The sequence below is a fragment of the Castor canadensis genome, chromosome 14 (genome assembly GCF_047511655.1).
Source record: "Castor canadensis chromosome 14, mCasCan1.hap1v2, whole genome shotgun sequence".
Lineage (NCBI taxonomy): Eukaryota > Metazoa > Chordata > Mammalia > Rodentia > Castoridae > Castor > Castor canadensis.
In genome coordinates, this window is record NC_133399.1 from 2,373,251 (window position 1) to 2,391,131 (window position 17,881).

Sequence of the window (17,881 nt, forward strand, 5' to 3'; positions counted from 1 at the left end):
TGTTCTAGAATTCACCTCTGCCACCACCCACACTTAGTGCTCTCACTACAATTTTTGCACATCATTTCAAAGCAGACAGAAAGTTATAGAATGTATTTACTCTCTCTGAGCACCAGTCACTTCCCTGAATATTTAGAGAGGTAGCACCCTCTAATAATTAGAATAATGTCAAACATTGCCTGAATGGGGCTTATGAAGTACAATCATACACACTCTTAAAGCCTCAGAAATTCAAAAGAGTTCAGAATGTGTGTGCTTGAAGTTGCCCCCAAAAATGAAAACTTTAAACTGAACTACATACACACAACATATCTCAAACACAGAAACTGTTTGCCCCATGAGAATGAATATGAAAATGTCTTTCTTAAAAGTAGAGGTAGTAAATAAAATGTTTTGCAGATATTGTTTTTAACAAAATTTTTAAATTAAAATTTTTTTATTTATTTATTTTTTATCAATCATTTATTCACAGGTGCACACATTGGGTCATTTCTCCCCCCTGCCCCTACCCTCTCCCCTACAACCCTCCTCACTTCCAGGCAGAAACTGTTCTGCCCTTAGCTTTAATTTTGTTGAAGAGAAGACATAAGCATAATAAGAAAGACAAAGCATTTTTGCTAGTTGAATTAAGGATAGCTATACAGAGAGATTCCTAGCATTGCTTCCATGTACAAATGTGTTACAACCCAAATTGATTCATCTCTAATGTAGATATCATTTTGTTAAAATTCATAATATTGTACCTTGGAAATGGAATAATGAAACAACTTTTTGGAGCAAAACACATTATATTTGTGCTGGCTCAGAGAAGGAGGGAGAAAAAGTACAAAAGAATTTATACCAATTTGTGTTTCATGAAGCAAGATTGATTATTCCTTCCATCTATGCATTTTGTTTTATTTTTCTATTTATATAGAGTAAATACAGGACAGGTGGGTCCCAATGTACAACATCTACTCTGATTTCTGGATGTTAAAGAGGTTGTCAGTGATGACAAAATTAGAGTTAGTACACTTTGTGTTAAGAGTCATAAGAAAAACATTCTTCAAACCACTTAGGAAGTGAAATTATTAAATCCCCTGGAATATTACAGATACCTAAAGCTGATCACTGGGTTCATAGAGATGGGCAGGACTCTAAGCTAGATTTTTCCTTTCAAATTATCTGTTACTGTGTGTATAGTGGGAAACTTGAGTCCTTTTGAGGAATATCTAGTTTTTCTAGATGTATAAAAGTGCATAATGTAAAAAGAGAGGGCTAACTCAGTGCCCATTAAGTATTTCATACTTAATCCATCCTTCATAGGAATGGATGCATTTGGGAATGAAATTGTTAAACTTGATGTCTTGGAGTGTATGCTGATGGCTTACTGTGAGGCAGCAGGTTCGGGTGGGGGAAAAGAAGTATGTGTAGAGCATGCTCTGTGCCTGTGAGATTGGTTCACGTTGTCTAGCCATTATTTTATATGCATTTCAGTTCATATTGCTGGTTATTAAAGGATTATTGTAATGTTCAAATATATTAAAAATAGGGAATAATTACTACATAAATGTCCCTTTGTTAAGTTTTAGGAGGAGTGACATTTATGACTACATCCCTTGGAGCCAGTGTCTTTCTTAAGTTAGGCACTGGATGGGTGAGGGAGGGGCCTTTCCTAGTGTCTCCAAATCTATATGAATCTCATTATACCCAAATCCATATGTGCATTTTTATTAAATACTTGGATTTATTGTGCACAAATTTCATTGTTACAACAACATGTAAGCTTTACACATGTCCTGAAGTGACAGGATATGATAAAAAGTAGAGCTAATAAATTAGCCAACTTGTAACTATAGAAAAGTTGCATCTTGAACATGGAATTCTCATTACCTACAGCAATTTGAGTAGTTCTTGTTCATTAGGCTGGCAGCAGTGGGGCAGAAAGAAATCTCCAGGGAGAGTTATGTGCAGGTGTGCTCAGATTTACAGTTTGGTGAGAGCCATTGATTAAATTCTGGCTGTACTACAGAGATACAGTAAGTCACAGGAACATGCTTTCTTGCTAATATTTGAATAGTATAGTTATGATAATGAGCTGTCTTGGAAACTATGCTTAGTGTAATCTGTTCCTTTATGTCTCATGGTAAATGGAGCATTATGGGAATGCAATATTATAGCTCCTGCCAATACTTCTGCCTAGAGAGAGCCCTGTTGCCATTTATGTCATCAATGAAATTTTTGCCCAAGGAAGGAAGGATTATAATTTGTTTCAAATTCATTGCATTGGTGTTGTATACACATCATTATCAAACTATTCATATAGCTTTGGAATTTTGAGTTGGTGAGCATTCAGAATGTGTGGACAAGCATGCCAGACCATAGGATCTCAATTACCTAAAAGGGATCATGTGTGTACTTGTAGGATTTAGGAGATTCCAACTGTACTGCTTGTGGCTATGGGTGATGATGTTCTTCTCTTCATCTGTTTGTTTCCTGTAAGGCACATGTCAACTAAAAAATACACATTATTTTAAAACCTGAAAAATATAAATATATTAGTGCTTTTCTCTCAGTCTGGGTTTCCCAGGCTTGTATTAATTAGCAGAAATTATACTGTCTACCCAACTACCTGACAGCAAAAGGAAACTGGTAAAGTGATTTATCCTACCTATTGTAACCCTCATAAATAATTGTGATTAATCCACTTCCGAATCATTTCTGTGCTAGAAAAGGAGCATAGAACCAACACGCTTTACCTGATCCCCTTAAAAACATCAGATATTCCACATGCACATTCCAAATGTCCCCTTCTTTCTTCAAAGATGATTATGTGGAAAGGTCAGTGCATGTATCTTTAAAGTGATATGAAAACAATTTTGAAGTGAAGTTTGACTAACTTAAAACTGAGTCAGCAGAAAAACCCTTCTTTAGTGTCACCACATACCAAAATGATGCAAACGGCCATTGGTACAGGCCTGTATTCCTTGTTACTCAGGAGACAGATAGTCTGTGCATATAGTTCATGAGACCCTATCTAAAAAAACCAAAATGAAAACAAGATTGGCAGAGTGGTTTAGTTGATAGAACACCTGGCAAACTGGTGTGACCTCCTGAGTTTAAACCCCAGTACTGCCAGAAGCAAACAAACAATAACCCCAAAAAGACCATGATGAGCCTCGCTCCAGTGGCTCATGCCAATAACACCAGGTATGTGATAGACTGGGATCAGGAGGATCACAGTCAAAATCAGTACAGGAAAATATTTTTTGAGACCCCTATCTCCAAAATTACATGACAGAAAGTGATTAGAGATGTGGTTGAAGCATTGAGTGCATCCTTTGCAAGTGCAAAACTCTTGAGTTCAAGCCCCAATCTCCAAACTAAAACAAGCAATGAAGTAAACAAGCAAGATCAAGATGATTACAGGAGAACACTGATTATGCTAAACCCCATGTCAATGCTTTCCTAATTTCTATCTACTGCCGTCTTCTCCTCTCTTTCTGCTTTAAGACATCTGCATATCTTACCTTTGGGGCTTTACCCCTAATGTAATACTATTGAAATCATGGCCTAAGTTAATCAGCATTTCATTCTAAACAATGTCTAGAAACAAACTATGGACAATTGACAGTTAAGTCAGAAGGGCAAAAAAGTGTCCTCTGCACTCAGAAGTCAACCAACATGGATGTGAATAAACACTTCCAGTGATCTGACAATATGCTGGGTTTGTGGAAATCCAGGGATTTATAGATAGTGCTGAGAAGCATTGCCTGAAGGGACTGGTCATAGAATTTAGCCTATGTTTCCCTTGAACTTCAAGGAACCCAAAGGAAACAAGTTACAAGTAAAGAAAAAGGAGACTTGAGGACAGCACAGCAGCACCACAACCCTCTAAAACTTCAAAAACCATCAGGAGTTTCCCATGATCATCCCAGTCAACTGAGTGTCAACGCAGTCTGGGATACATGGGTTTTGGGGAAGAAAACTGGACAGCTCTCCTAGCAATTAAAAGGTCTTGATCTAAACCCAGAGTAACACACACACACACACACACACACACACACACACACAAAAGAAACAAACTGAATTAACATAAACTTCAAATATACACTGCAAACTGAAAGAACATAAGAAATAAAAGAAATAAAAAATTTGATATCCTAATAGTGAAAACAAAATGAAATACAGGGAAAGCACAATAAAATTGGAAATTAAGCCAGGAACTGGAGGCTCCCACCTGTAATCTTAGCTATTTTGGAGACAGTGGTAGGAAGTCTGAGTTGCTTACTACATTTTCACCATATTTGCCATGTGTCTGCTCGAGAGTTGTCAGGTTACCCAGCTCCAGCAGCTGTGTGGAATCTTCTGACTGCAAGATCATAGGGAGGTCACTTAGAAACATTAGAAGAGGGAAATGATGAGAGAGTGGCTTGACATCTGCCATGCTGGGTGGAAGGACTGTTGTAACCAGAAGCAGTGGTGGTTTTGACTGGGCTGTGTCTTGTGGGTTCCACAAAGTGCACCCTGATCACACTGTTGAGGCCTTAGGTCCTATGCCACCATAGGGTGGTTGTGGACTGGGGGTATTTAACCAGTCCTATGTCTCTGTGAGGCGACTTCACTCCAGCTCACAGACCTGCTGTGAGTTTCTGTCTGCAAATCCTATCTGGCTAACTGAGGTGGCTGTGGATACCACTGTGTACTTACGCAGCTTGTGCTGGGTGAAGGCCCTCCTTTGCAGTGTCCCTGTAACTCTTTATTGTGACCTGGCTTCCCTTTGAGTCCTTCAGTTTTAAGAGAAGTATGAGCTAAACTCTATGCTCTGTGTCCTAAATCCAGTGCTTCTTAGTGCTGCCAATAAGTTTGTAAATCCCCCAAAATTCTGTACATTGTCAGATTCTTTGTAAATGCAGATCCACATGTGCCCGTGGTTGGTTTCTGAGTGGCTGGGGCACTTTTTTTCCTTCTTGATTTAACAGTTATTTGTCCATAGGTAGGTAGTTTTTAGAATATTTTTCTATACTGAAATGCTGATTAACTTAGACTGATTTTAAGAGTATTACTCTAGATGGAAAGAAACAAAAGAAAGGTGATTTGCTCTCAAACAGAGGAAAAAACAGGAGGAAGAAAAATTTGGGTGTAGACAGATATGGAGATTGGCCAAATCAGTTTTCTCCTGTGATCATCTTGGTCTTGTTTGTTTCCTTGTTTTATTTTTGGTGACTGAAGTTTGAACTCATAGCTTAGCATTTACAGAGCAGGTGCTCAACTGCTGGAACCACATCTCCAGTGTATTTTATTGGGTTGTTTTGGAGATGGGGTGCATACATGAGATAAAAGTAAATTACTTTGTTTTGCAATGTGTTTTTATTTTCCTGGGTGCAAATGACTAGATTGAAACACGAGGTGTGAGAAATCCCTGGCCATCTGCTTCACTCCATTTTCCAGAGTTTGAGCATCAGCCCTACATCGACTACCTGTGTCCTAGCCTACCTGAGTCTCCCCTCCTTAACAGACATGATGAATTTTCTCCAAGGAATATTGAGTCTAGAATTCTGTGTGTAAATCGGTTGTCCCATTTTCAGGAGGAGTAAGCAAGAAGGTCACAGTGAGTATGATAAGAGGCAGGCGCTGGTTCCAGAGGGCAAGGACAAGTTCTGCTGAATGTAATTATCTGACAAACTAAAATATACCGCCAACAAAGGAAGCCTGATTGGCAAGGACTTCTGGTTCTTTCATTTTCAACTCACCAGTTTAGCATTTCCTTCCCACTGCACCTTCCTGTCACTCAAGGGCTTGGGGGTGGGCCCTGGACCCATTAGCCAATCAGAGCAGCTGTTTAATTGTGTGCACCTCCCGTCCAATGAGGAGCGACGGTGTTAGGCGATTCACGTTGCCTTCCTCATCATCGCCATATTTGCCATGCGCCTGCTGGAGGGACATTGCTCAGGCTTTAGAGCTCAGCGGCCGTGTGAAATCTTCTGACTGCAGGACCATAGTGAGGTCACCTGGATGCGTCAGAAGCGGGAAATGGTGAGAGGGGGCTGGGCATCTGCAGTGCTGGGTGGAGGGACGGTTGGATCCAGAAGCAGCGGTGGTTTTGACTGGCCCCGATTTGTTCTGGAGTCTGCGACCTGATCACATGGTTGGGGCCGTAGGTCCGTGGGCAACTGGACGGTGGCGATGAACTGGGAGCCTTGAGCCCTATGCTGTGTCCTTGTGAGGTGGCTTCCTCCTAGCCCACAGCGCTACTGGGAGTTTCTATCCGAAAATTCCTGTCCCTCAGACTGAGGTGGCTTGGATCCTCCCGAGTACTTATGCAGTTTGTTCTGGGACAGGGCGCTCCTGTGCAGTGCCCCCATAAATCCTTACTGGGACCTGGATTCTCTTTGAGTCCATCAGGTTCAGCGGAAGCCTGGGCTAAACTCAAGGGACTGATGGATCTGTCCCCTCAATGCAGTGCTTGTTGGTGCTGCTAATCAGTCCCTAAATTTCCACAAATCCCGCACATTGGCAGATTCATTGAAAATGCGAATCCACATGTGCACGTGGTTGGCTTCTGAGTTGAGGGGAGACTTTGCCCTTCCTTACTTAACTGTTAATTTTCCACTGGTTGTTTTTCCAATATGGTCTTATAATGAAATGCTAATTAACTTAGACCATGACTTTAAGAGAATTACTTTAGGGGGAAAGCCCCAAAAGTAAGGTATGTAGGCATCTCAAGTCAGAAGGGAAATTTGCCCTCAAAAGGAAGAGAAAACAGAAGAAGAAATAAAGAGGGAGTGAGCAGACAAGAAAATTGGCAAGAACAATTTTCTTCTGTGATCATCTTGGTCTTGTTTCCTTGTTACTCATTTTATTTTGGGAGGACCTAAGTTTAAAATCATAGTTTTGTATTTACTGAGCAGCACTCAACCACTTGAACCATATCTCTACTCTATTTTGCTCTGGATATTTTGGAGATGGGGTCTCCTAAAGTAGTTTTCTTAGCTAACCTTGACTGTAATCCTGATCAGTCTGCCAAATACCTAGGTTTAGAGAAAGGAGCTACCAGTGCTAGGATCTTTGTGGTCTTGTTGGGTCTGGAGACTTAAGACAGATGAGTGAGTATCCCATCCCCCATGGAAGGCAGTATCATTCCTGCATCCTGAGCAGATAGAGGCCTGCACTCCTGCATCCTGAGAGGGAGCCGTAAACAGCATTTGTGCATCCTAAGAAAGATACAGTGTCTGATAGATCTGTCACAGGGCTGATGAGCAAAATGCTCTCAAGATTGTTTCCCCTCCCCCAATAAAGATGTAAACCAAGCCAGTTCACTGGGAAAGCCCATGAATCTATGGCCAATGAGAAAACCCCACCTAATCCAGAGTTTAACCCCAGCCTTCACCTGAGCAGAGAGCTCAGTGCAGTGCTCCAGTTGAAGACTTTCCTTTCTTTCTAATAAATCCTAGTTTATATACCAGCTTTGACTTATCAGTCAGCTGCCTCATGAGGCAGTACCCTGTCCTGTGAAGGCAATGATCCTTGACTCTGGCCCACAACACTTCCACACTGGCATGTAAGAGTTGTTTTTTTTTACTGCACTCAAATTTGAACTCAGGTCCTCATGCTTGCTCAGTAAGTGCTCTTAGCACTTGTGTGACTCCACTATCTTCTTTTTGTGATGGGTTTTCCTCAAGACAGGGTCTCAAGAACTTTCTGCTAGCATGGGCTTTGAACCAAGACCCTTCTAATCTCTGTCTTCTGAGCATCTAAGATTACAGGCAGGACTCACAGGGACCTGGTTTCTTCATGAGCTTATTGTGACATGAATGTGTGATTTGTTTAATGACTCAGGTTCAGATTCCTCAAATTCACTTTACAACTATTTACAAATCATTTTGAAGATATTTGAAATTATTATTTCATAGTCATTTTTCATGCCAAAAAAAAGAACATTTGGGAAGAGTGCAGGGGAATGTCTGAGTTTGTAAAGGGAGTAATGGGAAGAATGTTAGTTCTGTGCTTCTTTTGTAGTGCAGAAATGATTGGAAGTGTGAGTTAATTGCAGATATTTATGAGTGTTACAACCTCAGAATATATATCATTCCTCCACTTTCCTTTGTGTTGAGGTACATGGTTAGACAGTGTAATTTGTTCCAATGCAGACAAGTATGGGAGGCCCTGGTATAGAGAAAAACACCTTTATATTTTTCCTGATGGGGCAAAAAGTTGGTGAATTTGGAAGGTGATGTGGGTGTGTAGAATAAATTCAAAATTTTAGTCCTTGTGTCAGTTTCTAGCAAAAAGATTCTGAAATCCTTGAAATTTCTGGGGCAATAAGAGTGTATTTGGTTGTTTTCCTAAGCCCCATTGAGGCAATGTTTGCATTTATTCTCATGACTTGTCTCAGAGTGGTAGTTTTCTATGACTTTAGGAAGGTGACTGGTGTGACCAGACATAGGAAACATGTTCTAGGGCTTTTTGTCTGTTTCACACTGCCCAGAAGTTGGAGGGACTGTGCTAAGTCTGATGGTGTCAGGTTTGAATTGAAAGACAAATAGTTGGTGTTTGAAATTTGGTTGGTGTTGGTAATACCATATATTTGTTATAAGAAGTGATGACAAAGAAATACAGCACGAATAATAACATTTGACATCTTTGGGGGAATATTTGGTAATGTTACCAGAGTGTCCATTCTTGGTACTTATGTCTTGTATAAGGTGAATTCAGGCAAGGCACTGGACTTGAGCAAAAGTGAAGGATGTTTCTTGAAGGAAAGAGTACATGTTGAATAGACTTCATAGGTAGCAGTTAGGCATAAACCATGTGGATATACTATGTGAACCTAAAGTGGAAGAGATCAGAATGTTTCTGAAATTAAACATTGCAATTAATACATCTCAGTGTACATTGACAAAAATTAAGGTAGCTCAGTAAGGTCACAGAATGTTAGAAGATGACTTTGAGTATTTTCCTCACCTTAAAGTGGGTGCATGGCAAGAGTTTTTGAAGCAATAGATCTTTCATGAAGACCCACAAACCGTATCCCTTGTGGTGAGGTTGACCCAAAAAATTTTGCTCATCTTTATTATGTAAATTTGCCCTAGTGTTCTACACTATTAGCAGAATATTTCTTTAGGTTGGAAATTTTAGGATTGATGCTCTGTAGACCATGGATAATTTAAATTTACTAGGGAGTTTTGATGGTATATAAATTTACCTGTACTTTTATGAATGTTTTCTTATTCTGTGATTTGACAACAAGTGGAATGTTCTAATTTATTACACTTGTCCATTTAGCATTGAACAGCTTCTTTATATGGTGATGCTTGTACTAAACTGATGACCTGTGTTGAGCATTTTTCGTACTTGTTCCTTCATGTTACTCTCACCCCCATCTCACCCCTTCCTCTCTGCCTGTCATTCTTCTTTTGCTGTTCCATTGTTCTGTGTAAATGGTGATCTTCTATTAATGTGAAGTTTGGGTGGTTATTTTAAATTCAGCAAAATGTTGTTCTGTGAATTTAGCTGGTGTAGTACAATCTTGCTGAAATCCTTTATATATCTATGTATTTACTTATTTTTTACTCAGTGTCTTCTGATTGCTATGGCATGCACTTCAGCACTTGAGCCAGTCTGACAGGTGCGATCCTTTATTAATTATATTATCACATTTTCTGTTCCCATTTGTGATACTAAGTATGTTGTAAAATGTATTGTTAGTCATTTCCTGAATATGTAAAATCCTTTTCTAAGTAAGGTACATGCATTTCAATTAAAGATATGCTCCTTCATGGACAGGGCAGGAATATTGGTATGTTCCCCACTATTGTTCTTCAATCCATATATAACTGTTCTTCCTAATTTTTGCTGTTACAAGGTATCACCTCATCCACACTTAAATTTCAATGACTTTAAACAAAGGTTTTCCTTGAATACCAGTAGTGCAGAAGAAAGTAAAGAATTTTCATTCATTTCTTAATTTCCTAACCCTCTTTTTCTCTATGTGATCTAACTTCTTAGCTTACATGTTTCTGTTTCACTGTAGAGAACTTTCAACAATTTACAAAATTCAGATACTGGTGACACATTCTGTGAATTTTAAAGTGTTTTCTTTCTCTTCGGGCTGCATTCTTTAATCATTTTCACGTTGATTTTTTTGTTCTTCTTGTTCTTGTCCTTCATTGAGCACCTTTAGTGTTGGTTTCATTGAATTTCTTGTGTATCCATCTTCATAATTTCTATATAATCCTTTGATGATTTCTAAGTCTGTACTGATATTAACATCTTTGCATGTAGTATTTCCACTTTGTTGTTTGTTTAACATGCTTGCTTACGATCCTTTCATTCTATTTTAGACAGTCCCAAGAAGGGCTTTGTGAAATGAGTCCACTGCCTGAGATTTTTCAGCAATAAATATTCTCATTCTGAAAATAGAACTTTGGAGACAGCTTAAGCTCTGAACTTATGTTCACCATCTGCAGGGTACAGACATGAGATATAGATTTAAATAGGCAAAGAACTGGGGGCAGGGACCAAAGATATGCATAGTTAAACAGTTCCAGTCACAGGTGTGGTCTGGTTGGTATAACTCACCTGTAGGTTTGGGAGAGGTTCTGGAGTTGTTATCCAGAGCATGGTCCATTCAAAAGCTGGTCTACTGTTGGTGGTATATTTAGTTTCAGGTCATGAATAAAATATCTATCTTCTCCTTCCTAGATTCTGAGGGGGTTGCAACGTGAATGGAGAGAATGGCTCAGAGAAAAAGTGATAGAAAATGGAGAGGTGCCATGTTTTTTCCTGCTTTTGGTTAATTCATGGGCCGAATATGGAGTCAATGCTTTTTAGCAAAGTAGCCTGAGGAACTCCTACATTGCTTTTTGACTGATGCTCCACACATTTCTCTGTCTCTTCATACTTGTTGTTATTTGTTCCTTGTGTGTTAAAAGTGAATATGATATTATCTTCATGCAGTTTTACCATTTTCCTGTTTCTTCACCATGTTTCCCTTCTTCTCATGAGGGAAATTCACACTATCACATGCCATAGGTATTTCATGATGATTTCTGGTTTATTTTTTTCAGTTGTCCTATGGTTTGAACTCAAGGCCCCATGCTTGATAGGCAGGCACTTTCTCACTTGAGCCACTTCACCAGCTCTGTGATTTCTAAAATGGTCAAATTTTATCTTTCCCATTTCAGTGTATACATAGGCATTTGAAATCCATAGCTATAGACTTTATGTGGTGCCCACAAGACCTCATTCAGGAAAAAGGATGAATGCTCATGATTCATAGTGTTCTGTGTTCTAAAGTTACTCCAGTTTACTTCTTCCATATGTATATTAGGTCTCTGCATCCAGAACATGAAATCACATACAATATGCTACATTACTGTCTCCAAAGTAATGTTCTTGTAAACATTAACAATAATCAAAAACTAGATCTTAATATTTTGTACTCTGTATCTTGAATTTGAGTATAGTTGTCTCATTTTTCCCATGACTTTGCACTACTTATGTTAAAGGAATTCTAGCTCTCCACAAATTTCATATTTTTACTTTATTGCAAAAATTCAGCCTATTATGTGGTGTTTTTACCATGTGAGCCTTGCCATGTATTTTGGGTTCTCTTCCTATAGGATTCCTCTAAGGAATATAGAAGAAACATGGAAATAATTATAGTTATCACAGGGAGTGTATTTTAGTTTACCATCCTGTAGGCTCCCTGTCATGAACATTGTAGAAATGTGCAAATAATTATTTTTACAATGGAAGCAAATTCATTACCTATAGTAGGATGTTGTTGGTGTAAATTGCTTCAGAACACTCTCTCATTTTTACTGTTAAATTGTTCAAGTTCATGCCAAGAATGGTTCCCAGATACCAGTAGACATGGATCTTTCCTCATTCATTTGTAACACTATTCAGTCTTAGGAACTTGGTGTTAGTTTTATGGGAACAAGTAGTAGGAATGTGCAATGGGAAGTGCTAGAATCCCACTGTACAACATGCAATTGTTGGGACCAGTTACAAAATAGGTGTTTAAGTTCTACTGTCAATTTAAAAAATAGTGCCAGTGAGGTGTCAGAAGTACTATGTGATTTGTGAATGTAGGTGGAGAATGAGATCGTGATGACCCTGAACTGAAATAAGTATTTGATGGATCCATCATCATGTGACATTCTTGCAAAGACAGTCTCTTTCTCAGTTGGCATGATTTTCACAATTCTTGTAGATGGTGTGGGATGGGGTAGGAGCCCACATTTTGAGAATGTGTTGCTACTTGTCTTTGGCTTGGTTTTGTTCACAGATATGATAGCTATAACTCTTAGTTATGTTTGAGTTTGATGGATACTGTCTTTTCAAAAAAAAATGTAACACTTCAGGAATTTGCAAGTCCTCTTTGTGTAGGACCATGTTAATCTTCTTTGTTCCATTCCATTTTCAGTATGTGTGCTGGTTAAGTGAACATGATACTGTTTTATTCAGATCAGATCATTTGATAAGGTGTGGGGAGCAGATTAAAGGCTATGAGCACTGGACACAGCAAGGTGAGATGCAGTTAATTGCTTTTACCTGTCAGCAGAGATAGGCACAACTCCCAGCCATGAAACAGAAAAGCTGAACAAGCTGTGTCTGCTAAGTTGAATTCAGACAAGCAGGAATGCAGGTTTCTCCTATTGCAATGTCATACTCCTCCGTGCTCTTCCCTATTTGCTGCTGTTTATAAAATACCCCTGAAGGAGGAAGAGGGGCTTTTGCTTGGCTTTTTGGTTTTGCTTTGGGCTTTTTGGTGTGGGATGCTTTTGGAAGGGAAAAGAATTGTTGAAGGGAAAAGAGTTACTCAAGGGAACTTGCTGAAGGGAAAAGAATGGCTAAAGTGGGATTGATACAAAGTCTGCACTGAGATCTTTAACATAGGCTTTAGAAAGCAAAGCTAAGAGAGAACTTCATATATAGGCCTTAGGAAAGCTAAGCTAAAGAAAAACCAAAGAAAACATGGGACAGTGCACAGTGCAAGCCTAAGGACCAAGACTTAAATTATGATATGCAGGTTGTAGGCCTGGCTGTTTGCAAGTTTGAGCACCAAGGCTTTGAGAGAGCTAAAGAGGGATGGGACAGAGCTAAAGATAAGCTAAGAGCAAAATGGGACAGTGCAAGCCTAAGGAGAGAGTTTTTAAGCAAGGTTTTAAAGAACTGCAAGGAGTAAAGCCTTAAAGAATTAAGATAGAGAAAAGAAGCAATGAGGGTTGTGCATCTCTACCAGAGTGCTCAACACACCTGACCCCACTGTCTGTCTGTTTATCCTGTGTCTTTCCTGAAATCTCCAGTCACCCCCAATTAAACCCAGTTAGGTCCAGTAATAACCAGTAAGGAGAGAGAAAACCTTGTGAGAAACAGCACCCCCTTCAATAAGGTGTTTCTTCTTCAATTTAAATCTGTGTTGGATTTATGAGTGAATTCAAAGATGTTTTTCAAAATTTTCCACCAGGCTTTAATTTGATGCAACATTTGAGAATTTTTCCTTAATATATTTCCCTACCAGTGACCCAAATGGAAAGAGATTTCCTCTGTCTCCTGCATATCTGACCAGTTTCCCACCACATGAAGCTCTGCCCTGATCTCACTTGAGGCCTTTCCCATATAGTGAGATCAGCACTAATGGCCAGCACTCACTGGAGCAGCAACTGACCCTTTTTGGGAGTTTCCAGAGATAGGACAATGCAGGGACCTTTGAATGCTAAAGTTCCAGACTCAGGAGCTTGTCAATATGGCCTGCCACCACTGCACCTTGACTGAATGCCTAGAAGAAGAGAGAACTTTCCTAATGTCAGCATGTGATGAAGAGTCCATGTCTTTAGACTCTATACTGACACTGTTCATTGTGGTTCTTGAGTCTCATTTTTCTTTCATTTCAGCTTGTGCTCTTTGCTACACACTGAGGCTCTCTTTTTCTCCCAGTGTGCACTATGTACATATTGTGAGGTTCATATTTCTGTCTATTTTCTATGGAACTGCACTGGATATTTTGCAAGTTTCTTGCTTTCTGTTACTTAAGTTTGCTCCCAGATCCTGTGGATGCCACAGGCTTGTGCTTTTTTCCTCTCCCTCTCTTCTCATCCTCAGTTGTCTACTTTGTATAGGGTGCTGTCTACTACTGAATCTTCAATGCCTTCCCATCATTGTCCAATTTGAAAGACAATGCTTCACCATCTTTCTGGCTCTGTGCCTCAGAGGTACTAATAATTCATTGATGCACTAGTCCAGTCCACCATCTTCACATTTCTTAGTGACTTGTGCAGGTACTGATCCCTCACTTCAATCATATTTACATGCTCTGTGTTTTATGTGTTATTGATATGATATGGTTTCATTTGTTTTTCTTTGTTGTTGTGTCTCTATTAGAAATCACTTCTTCTCTGGTGGAATTGCTGAAGTGGTAGATACCTGCCTAGCAAGCATGCAGCCAGGAGTACCCCAGTACTGCCAAAAAAGAAAAAAATGTTTTCTTCATAGCTACTACAGGGTTATATAAAATATATTATAGCTAATCAAGATTTAGGAAACAAAACTTAGCTTTAGTTGAATATAAAGACAATTTACTTTTATTTCCTTCCCAGTGCACCTTTGATATTATTATGGTCACACTTTACATCTCTCTATACTTTATATTCATTAAGAAATAGTACATGTTCATTTGTTTTTAATGTTTGTTTCTCACTGAAATTAAAAAAAATTGATAGTACTCTGGTTTGAACACAGGCTCTCATACTTGCTAGGCATGTACTCTACCACTTGAGCCACTCTGCTGGCCCTGATGTTAAAAAATTTAATGCTGCTTTACAGCATTAGAGTATTCTAAATATGACTAAGATTTACTTTTATCCAGTGGGATTAATACCATTTTTATGCCATTTTAAGGACACTTTGTATAATTTTTGCTTTTGTCATATGTATGCTGTCTCACCACCTCCTTAAGGAGGACACACAGAATATTCTAAACAGATCATCAGCTTTGATAATGCAATTGTGACAGCACAAGCCTCAGGAATCCATTCTTGCATAAGGATGAGTGGGTTTTAGTGCTGTCCTCACCTAAAGTCAGAGTTTCATGGTCTTTCTGTTTGCATAGTTGCTCAAAGCACAATTTTGGTTGATTATATTAATTAGTAATACCACCTCATAGAAGAAGTATTTACCTGTTCAATTTATTTTCTTATTTAACAATTGAACTCTTCATGTACTGTGAGAAAAGGAACAAAAATCAGTGAGATTTTATTAGCATATATTAATTATGCAAATTAATGGATCTCAGGGCCTTGCATTTCCATGGTATATACTGTACCACTTGAGTCACACCTCTAGCCCTTCTTTCTTTGGCTATTTTTTGAGAGCAGGTGTTTCCCATTTTTTTTTTTGACCTAGACTGGCCTGGATCCAATCCTCCTCATCTCATCCTCCCAAGTACCTCAGATTACAGGCAGTGGCCATTGGTACCTGGTTTGCTATGACCTTTTCATACATCTGTGTGGTGTACTTGGATCAGAAACACTCTTCTACACACCTCCTGCTTATCCTCTTCCTTTCCTCAAATAGTCCCTATTATTTTCATGTCTTTTGAAATAGTCATCATATGTCACTTAAAAACTCTTCCTACATAGAATTATTTGTACATGTCTTTATATATAGATACTTAAAATATAAAACTGTTCTGATAATATATACATTGAAAGATATTAATGCAAACTTTATAGATACATGTAAAAAACTTTTGAAAGATACATAAAAATATCAGTTTTTTTCCTCTAAACACGAATACCCCATATAAATATACAAGATAAATAAATGTTCTTATTTGAAAAATTAACAGAATAAATACCTTTGTACCATAATATATAAGACAAAATGGTGAGCAGAAAGCCCTTCACCTGGTATATCTCATTTGCCCTCAATCTTGATACTTACAAAAATTCTAATTTTGCTTGGCACCTGTGGATCATACCTAAAGGCTAATTACTAGGAAAGCTGAGATTGGGACGATTGCATTGAAGGGTAGCCTTGGTGAAGAAGTGACCCCCATCTTCAAAATAATCAGAGCAAAATGGGCTGTAATAGAACACCTGGTTTAAAAGCACCAAGCTATGAGTTCAAACCAAAATCCCACAAGCAAAAAACTAAAACATGAACTCTAGTTTATACCTTTCTCAACTGGTGTATTTTACTATTAGCAAGAGAAATTGATATAACACAAGAAGGTTCTATATTTAGTCCTGTCCAGAACCTATTAAGAAAAAGGGTTTGTGGTAGCCAAAAAAAAAAAAAGAAAGAAAAAAGCCTTGGAATTTAGTCTTCCTGGATTTGAAGGATGACATTTACTAGGAAGGGCCTTGCTAATGAACTGAGCAATGGGTATATATCTAGGGAAAGTGCTAGACAGAGATGTATAGGAAAAGGAAGATAAGATCACTCCACATAAGCAATGGGTTTTTGGAAGGTATTACCAGGATGCAGAAAATGGAAGAAATGGTAGCTACACCTGATGATCCTGGAGGCTTTTATTCAGAAAGTAGAAAAGCCAAGGGAGAAGGTGCTACTGCTGATAATTTTGAGGTCTTCAGGAAAAGAGGTAAGATGATATCCTACAGGCTGGTAAAAAAATTGTGGAATGAAATAGGTGTTGACAGTTACTCTAAATGGATCTTACCAAGTTTGAAAGGGCAGGTTCCAGGTTCTGGGAGAGTAGGAAACAGTGTATTTATTAGTTGGCTTTCACCCTGTAACAAATTCTTGAGGTAGTGAAGCTATAAGGGTTAACATTTTTTGGTTCCTAGTTATGGAGGTTCCATCCATGATGAAATAGCTCTGTTGGATTTGGACATCAGGTCTGGCAGCACATAGGATGAGGAGCATGTGGTGGAAAAAAATGATAAACACCATGGCTGGGAGCAGAAGAGAAGAAGTAGAGTAGGGTGCATTGAACTTCCTTGATGGCTTTTCCCAAAGATCTGAAGACTCATACTAGGTCCAAACACATATAGGTTTGAAAGCTTTCCAATAATCCCAAGCAAGGTACAAGTCCTTCACTCATTTGCGTTTGGATGACTGGTTCAAACAAAAGCAGGTAGGAGGAAATGGGGAGTAGTTTGTCAATAAGTAGTAACTAACAGCAGCAGTAAGGAGTCATACTTTCTGTACATGCAGATATGTTTGACAATCTATTCATTCCAAGATTGTACCTTTATTCAGGCATGCATAGAAGTGGTGGGGTCAGACTGTCATTTCTAAAAGTCTATGAAAGTAAGCTTAGAGAAAAACTTATGGAAGCAGGTGCATGAATGAGTTTATGAATATGTCAGTTTCTTTTTATCAGAATGTTAAAGTATCTCCATGTGACTTTTCCCTCTGTTTATGTTCAACATTGAAGAAGGGGGCATTAGTACCATGCAAGGAAGAGGGGACAGTAGGCATGCTGAGGCCCTGAATTTATTTGTTTAGTTAATTCATTTATTCATATGTGCATACATTGTTTGGGCCATTTCTCCCCCCTGCCCTCTTTCTCTTCCACCCCCCGCCCCATCATTTCCAGGCAGACCCTGTTCTGCCCTTCTCTCCAATTTTTTTGAAAAGAAGACATAAGCAATAATAAGAAAGACAAAGCCTTTTTGCTAGTTGAGATAAGGATAGCTATACAGAGAGATTCTTGGCAATGCTTCCATGCACAAGTGTGTTACAACCCAAATTGATTCATCAATACCTGGCCTTTTCACTAGTTCCAGATTACCTTCCCACATGGACCTCTGTCACTTTAAGGTTTCTGTATTAGCTCATCTGCAGTGAGGCATCAAACACTTTCATGTTTTGGGTATCCTACCTATCCCCATTCCTCCCATATGTTTTCTCCCCTTGATGTGTGACC

The 17,881-nt window shown here is 38.8% G+C and overlaps 2 protein-coding genes and 1 non-coding gene across 8 annotated transcripts in view; 2 read left to right on the forward strand and 1 right to left on the reverse strand.

The window, feature by feature from the left end:
* Positions 1 to 5,882: 5,882 nt before the first annotated feature.
* Positions 5,883 to 17,881, forward strand: part of LOC141416615 (uncharacterized) — a 45,254-nt gene continuing 33,255 nt past the window's right edge. The window contains exon 1 of the mRNA XM_074053679.1: positions 5,883 to 6,015. Coding sequence (XP_073909780.1) covers positions 5,995 to 6,015 — 21 coding nt within the window. The 5' untranslated portion in view covers positions 5,883 to 5,994. The remainder of the gene's footprint in view (positions 6,016 to 17,881) is intronic.
* The window catches only part of LOC109674122 (uncharacterized), a 387,761-nt gene continuing 375,768 nt past the window's right edge, over positions 5,889 to 17,881 (forward strand). For 2 of the 6 annotated variants that reach the window (XM_074053671.1, XM_074053670.1), the window contains exon 1: positions 5,889 to 6,015. Coding sequence is in view for 1 of the 6 variants with exons in the window: in XM_074053669.1 (XP_073909770.1) it covers positions 5,995 to 6,015 (21 nt within the window). In the remaining 5 variants the exon portion in view is untranslated. The remainder of the gene's footprint in view (positions 6,016 to 17,881) is intronic. The other 4 variants (XM_074053677.1, XM_074053676.1, XM_074053674.1 and 1 more) reach the window with 3 other exon arrangements.
* On the reverse strand, positions 12,331 to 12,434 carry LOC141417067 (U6 spliceosomal RNA). The gene has a single exon (XR_012441695.1). It is a non-coding gene; the product is annotated as a U6 spliceosomal RNA (small nuclear RNA).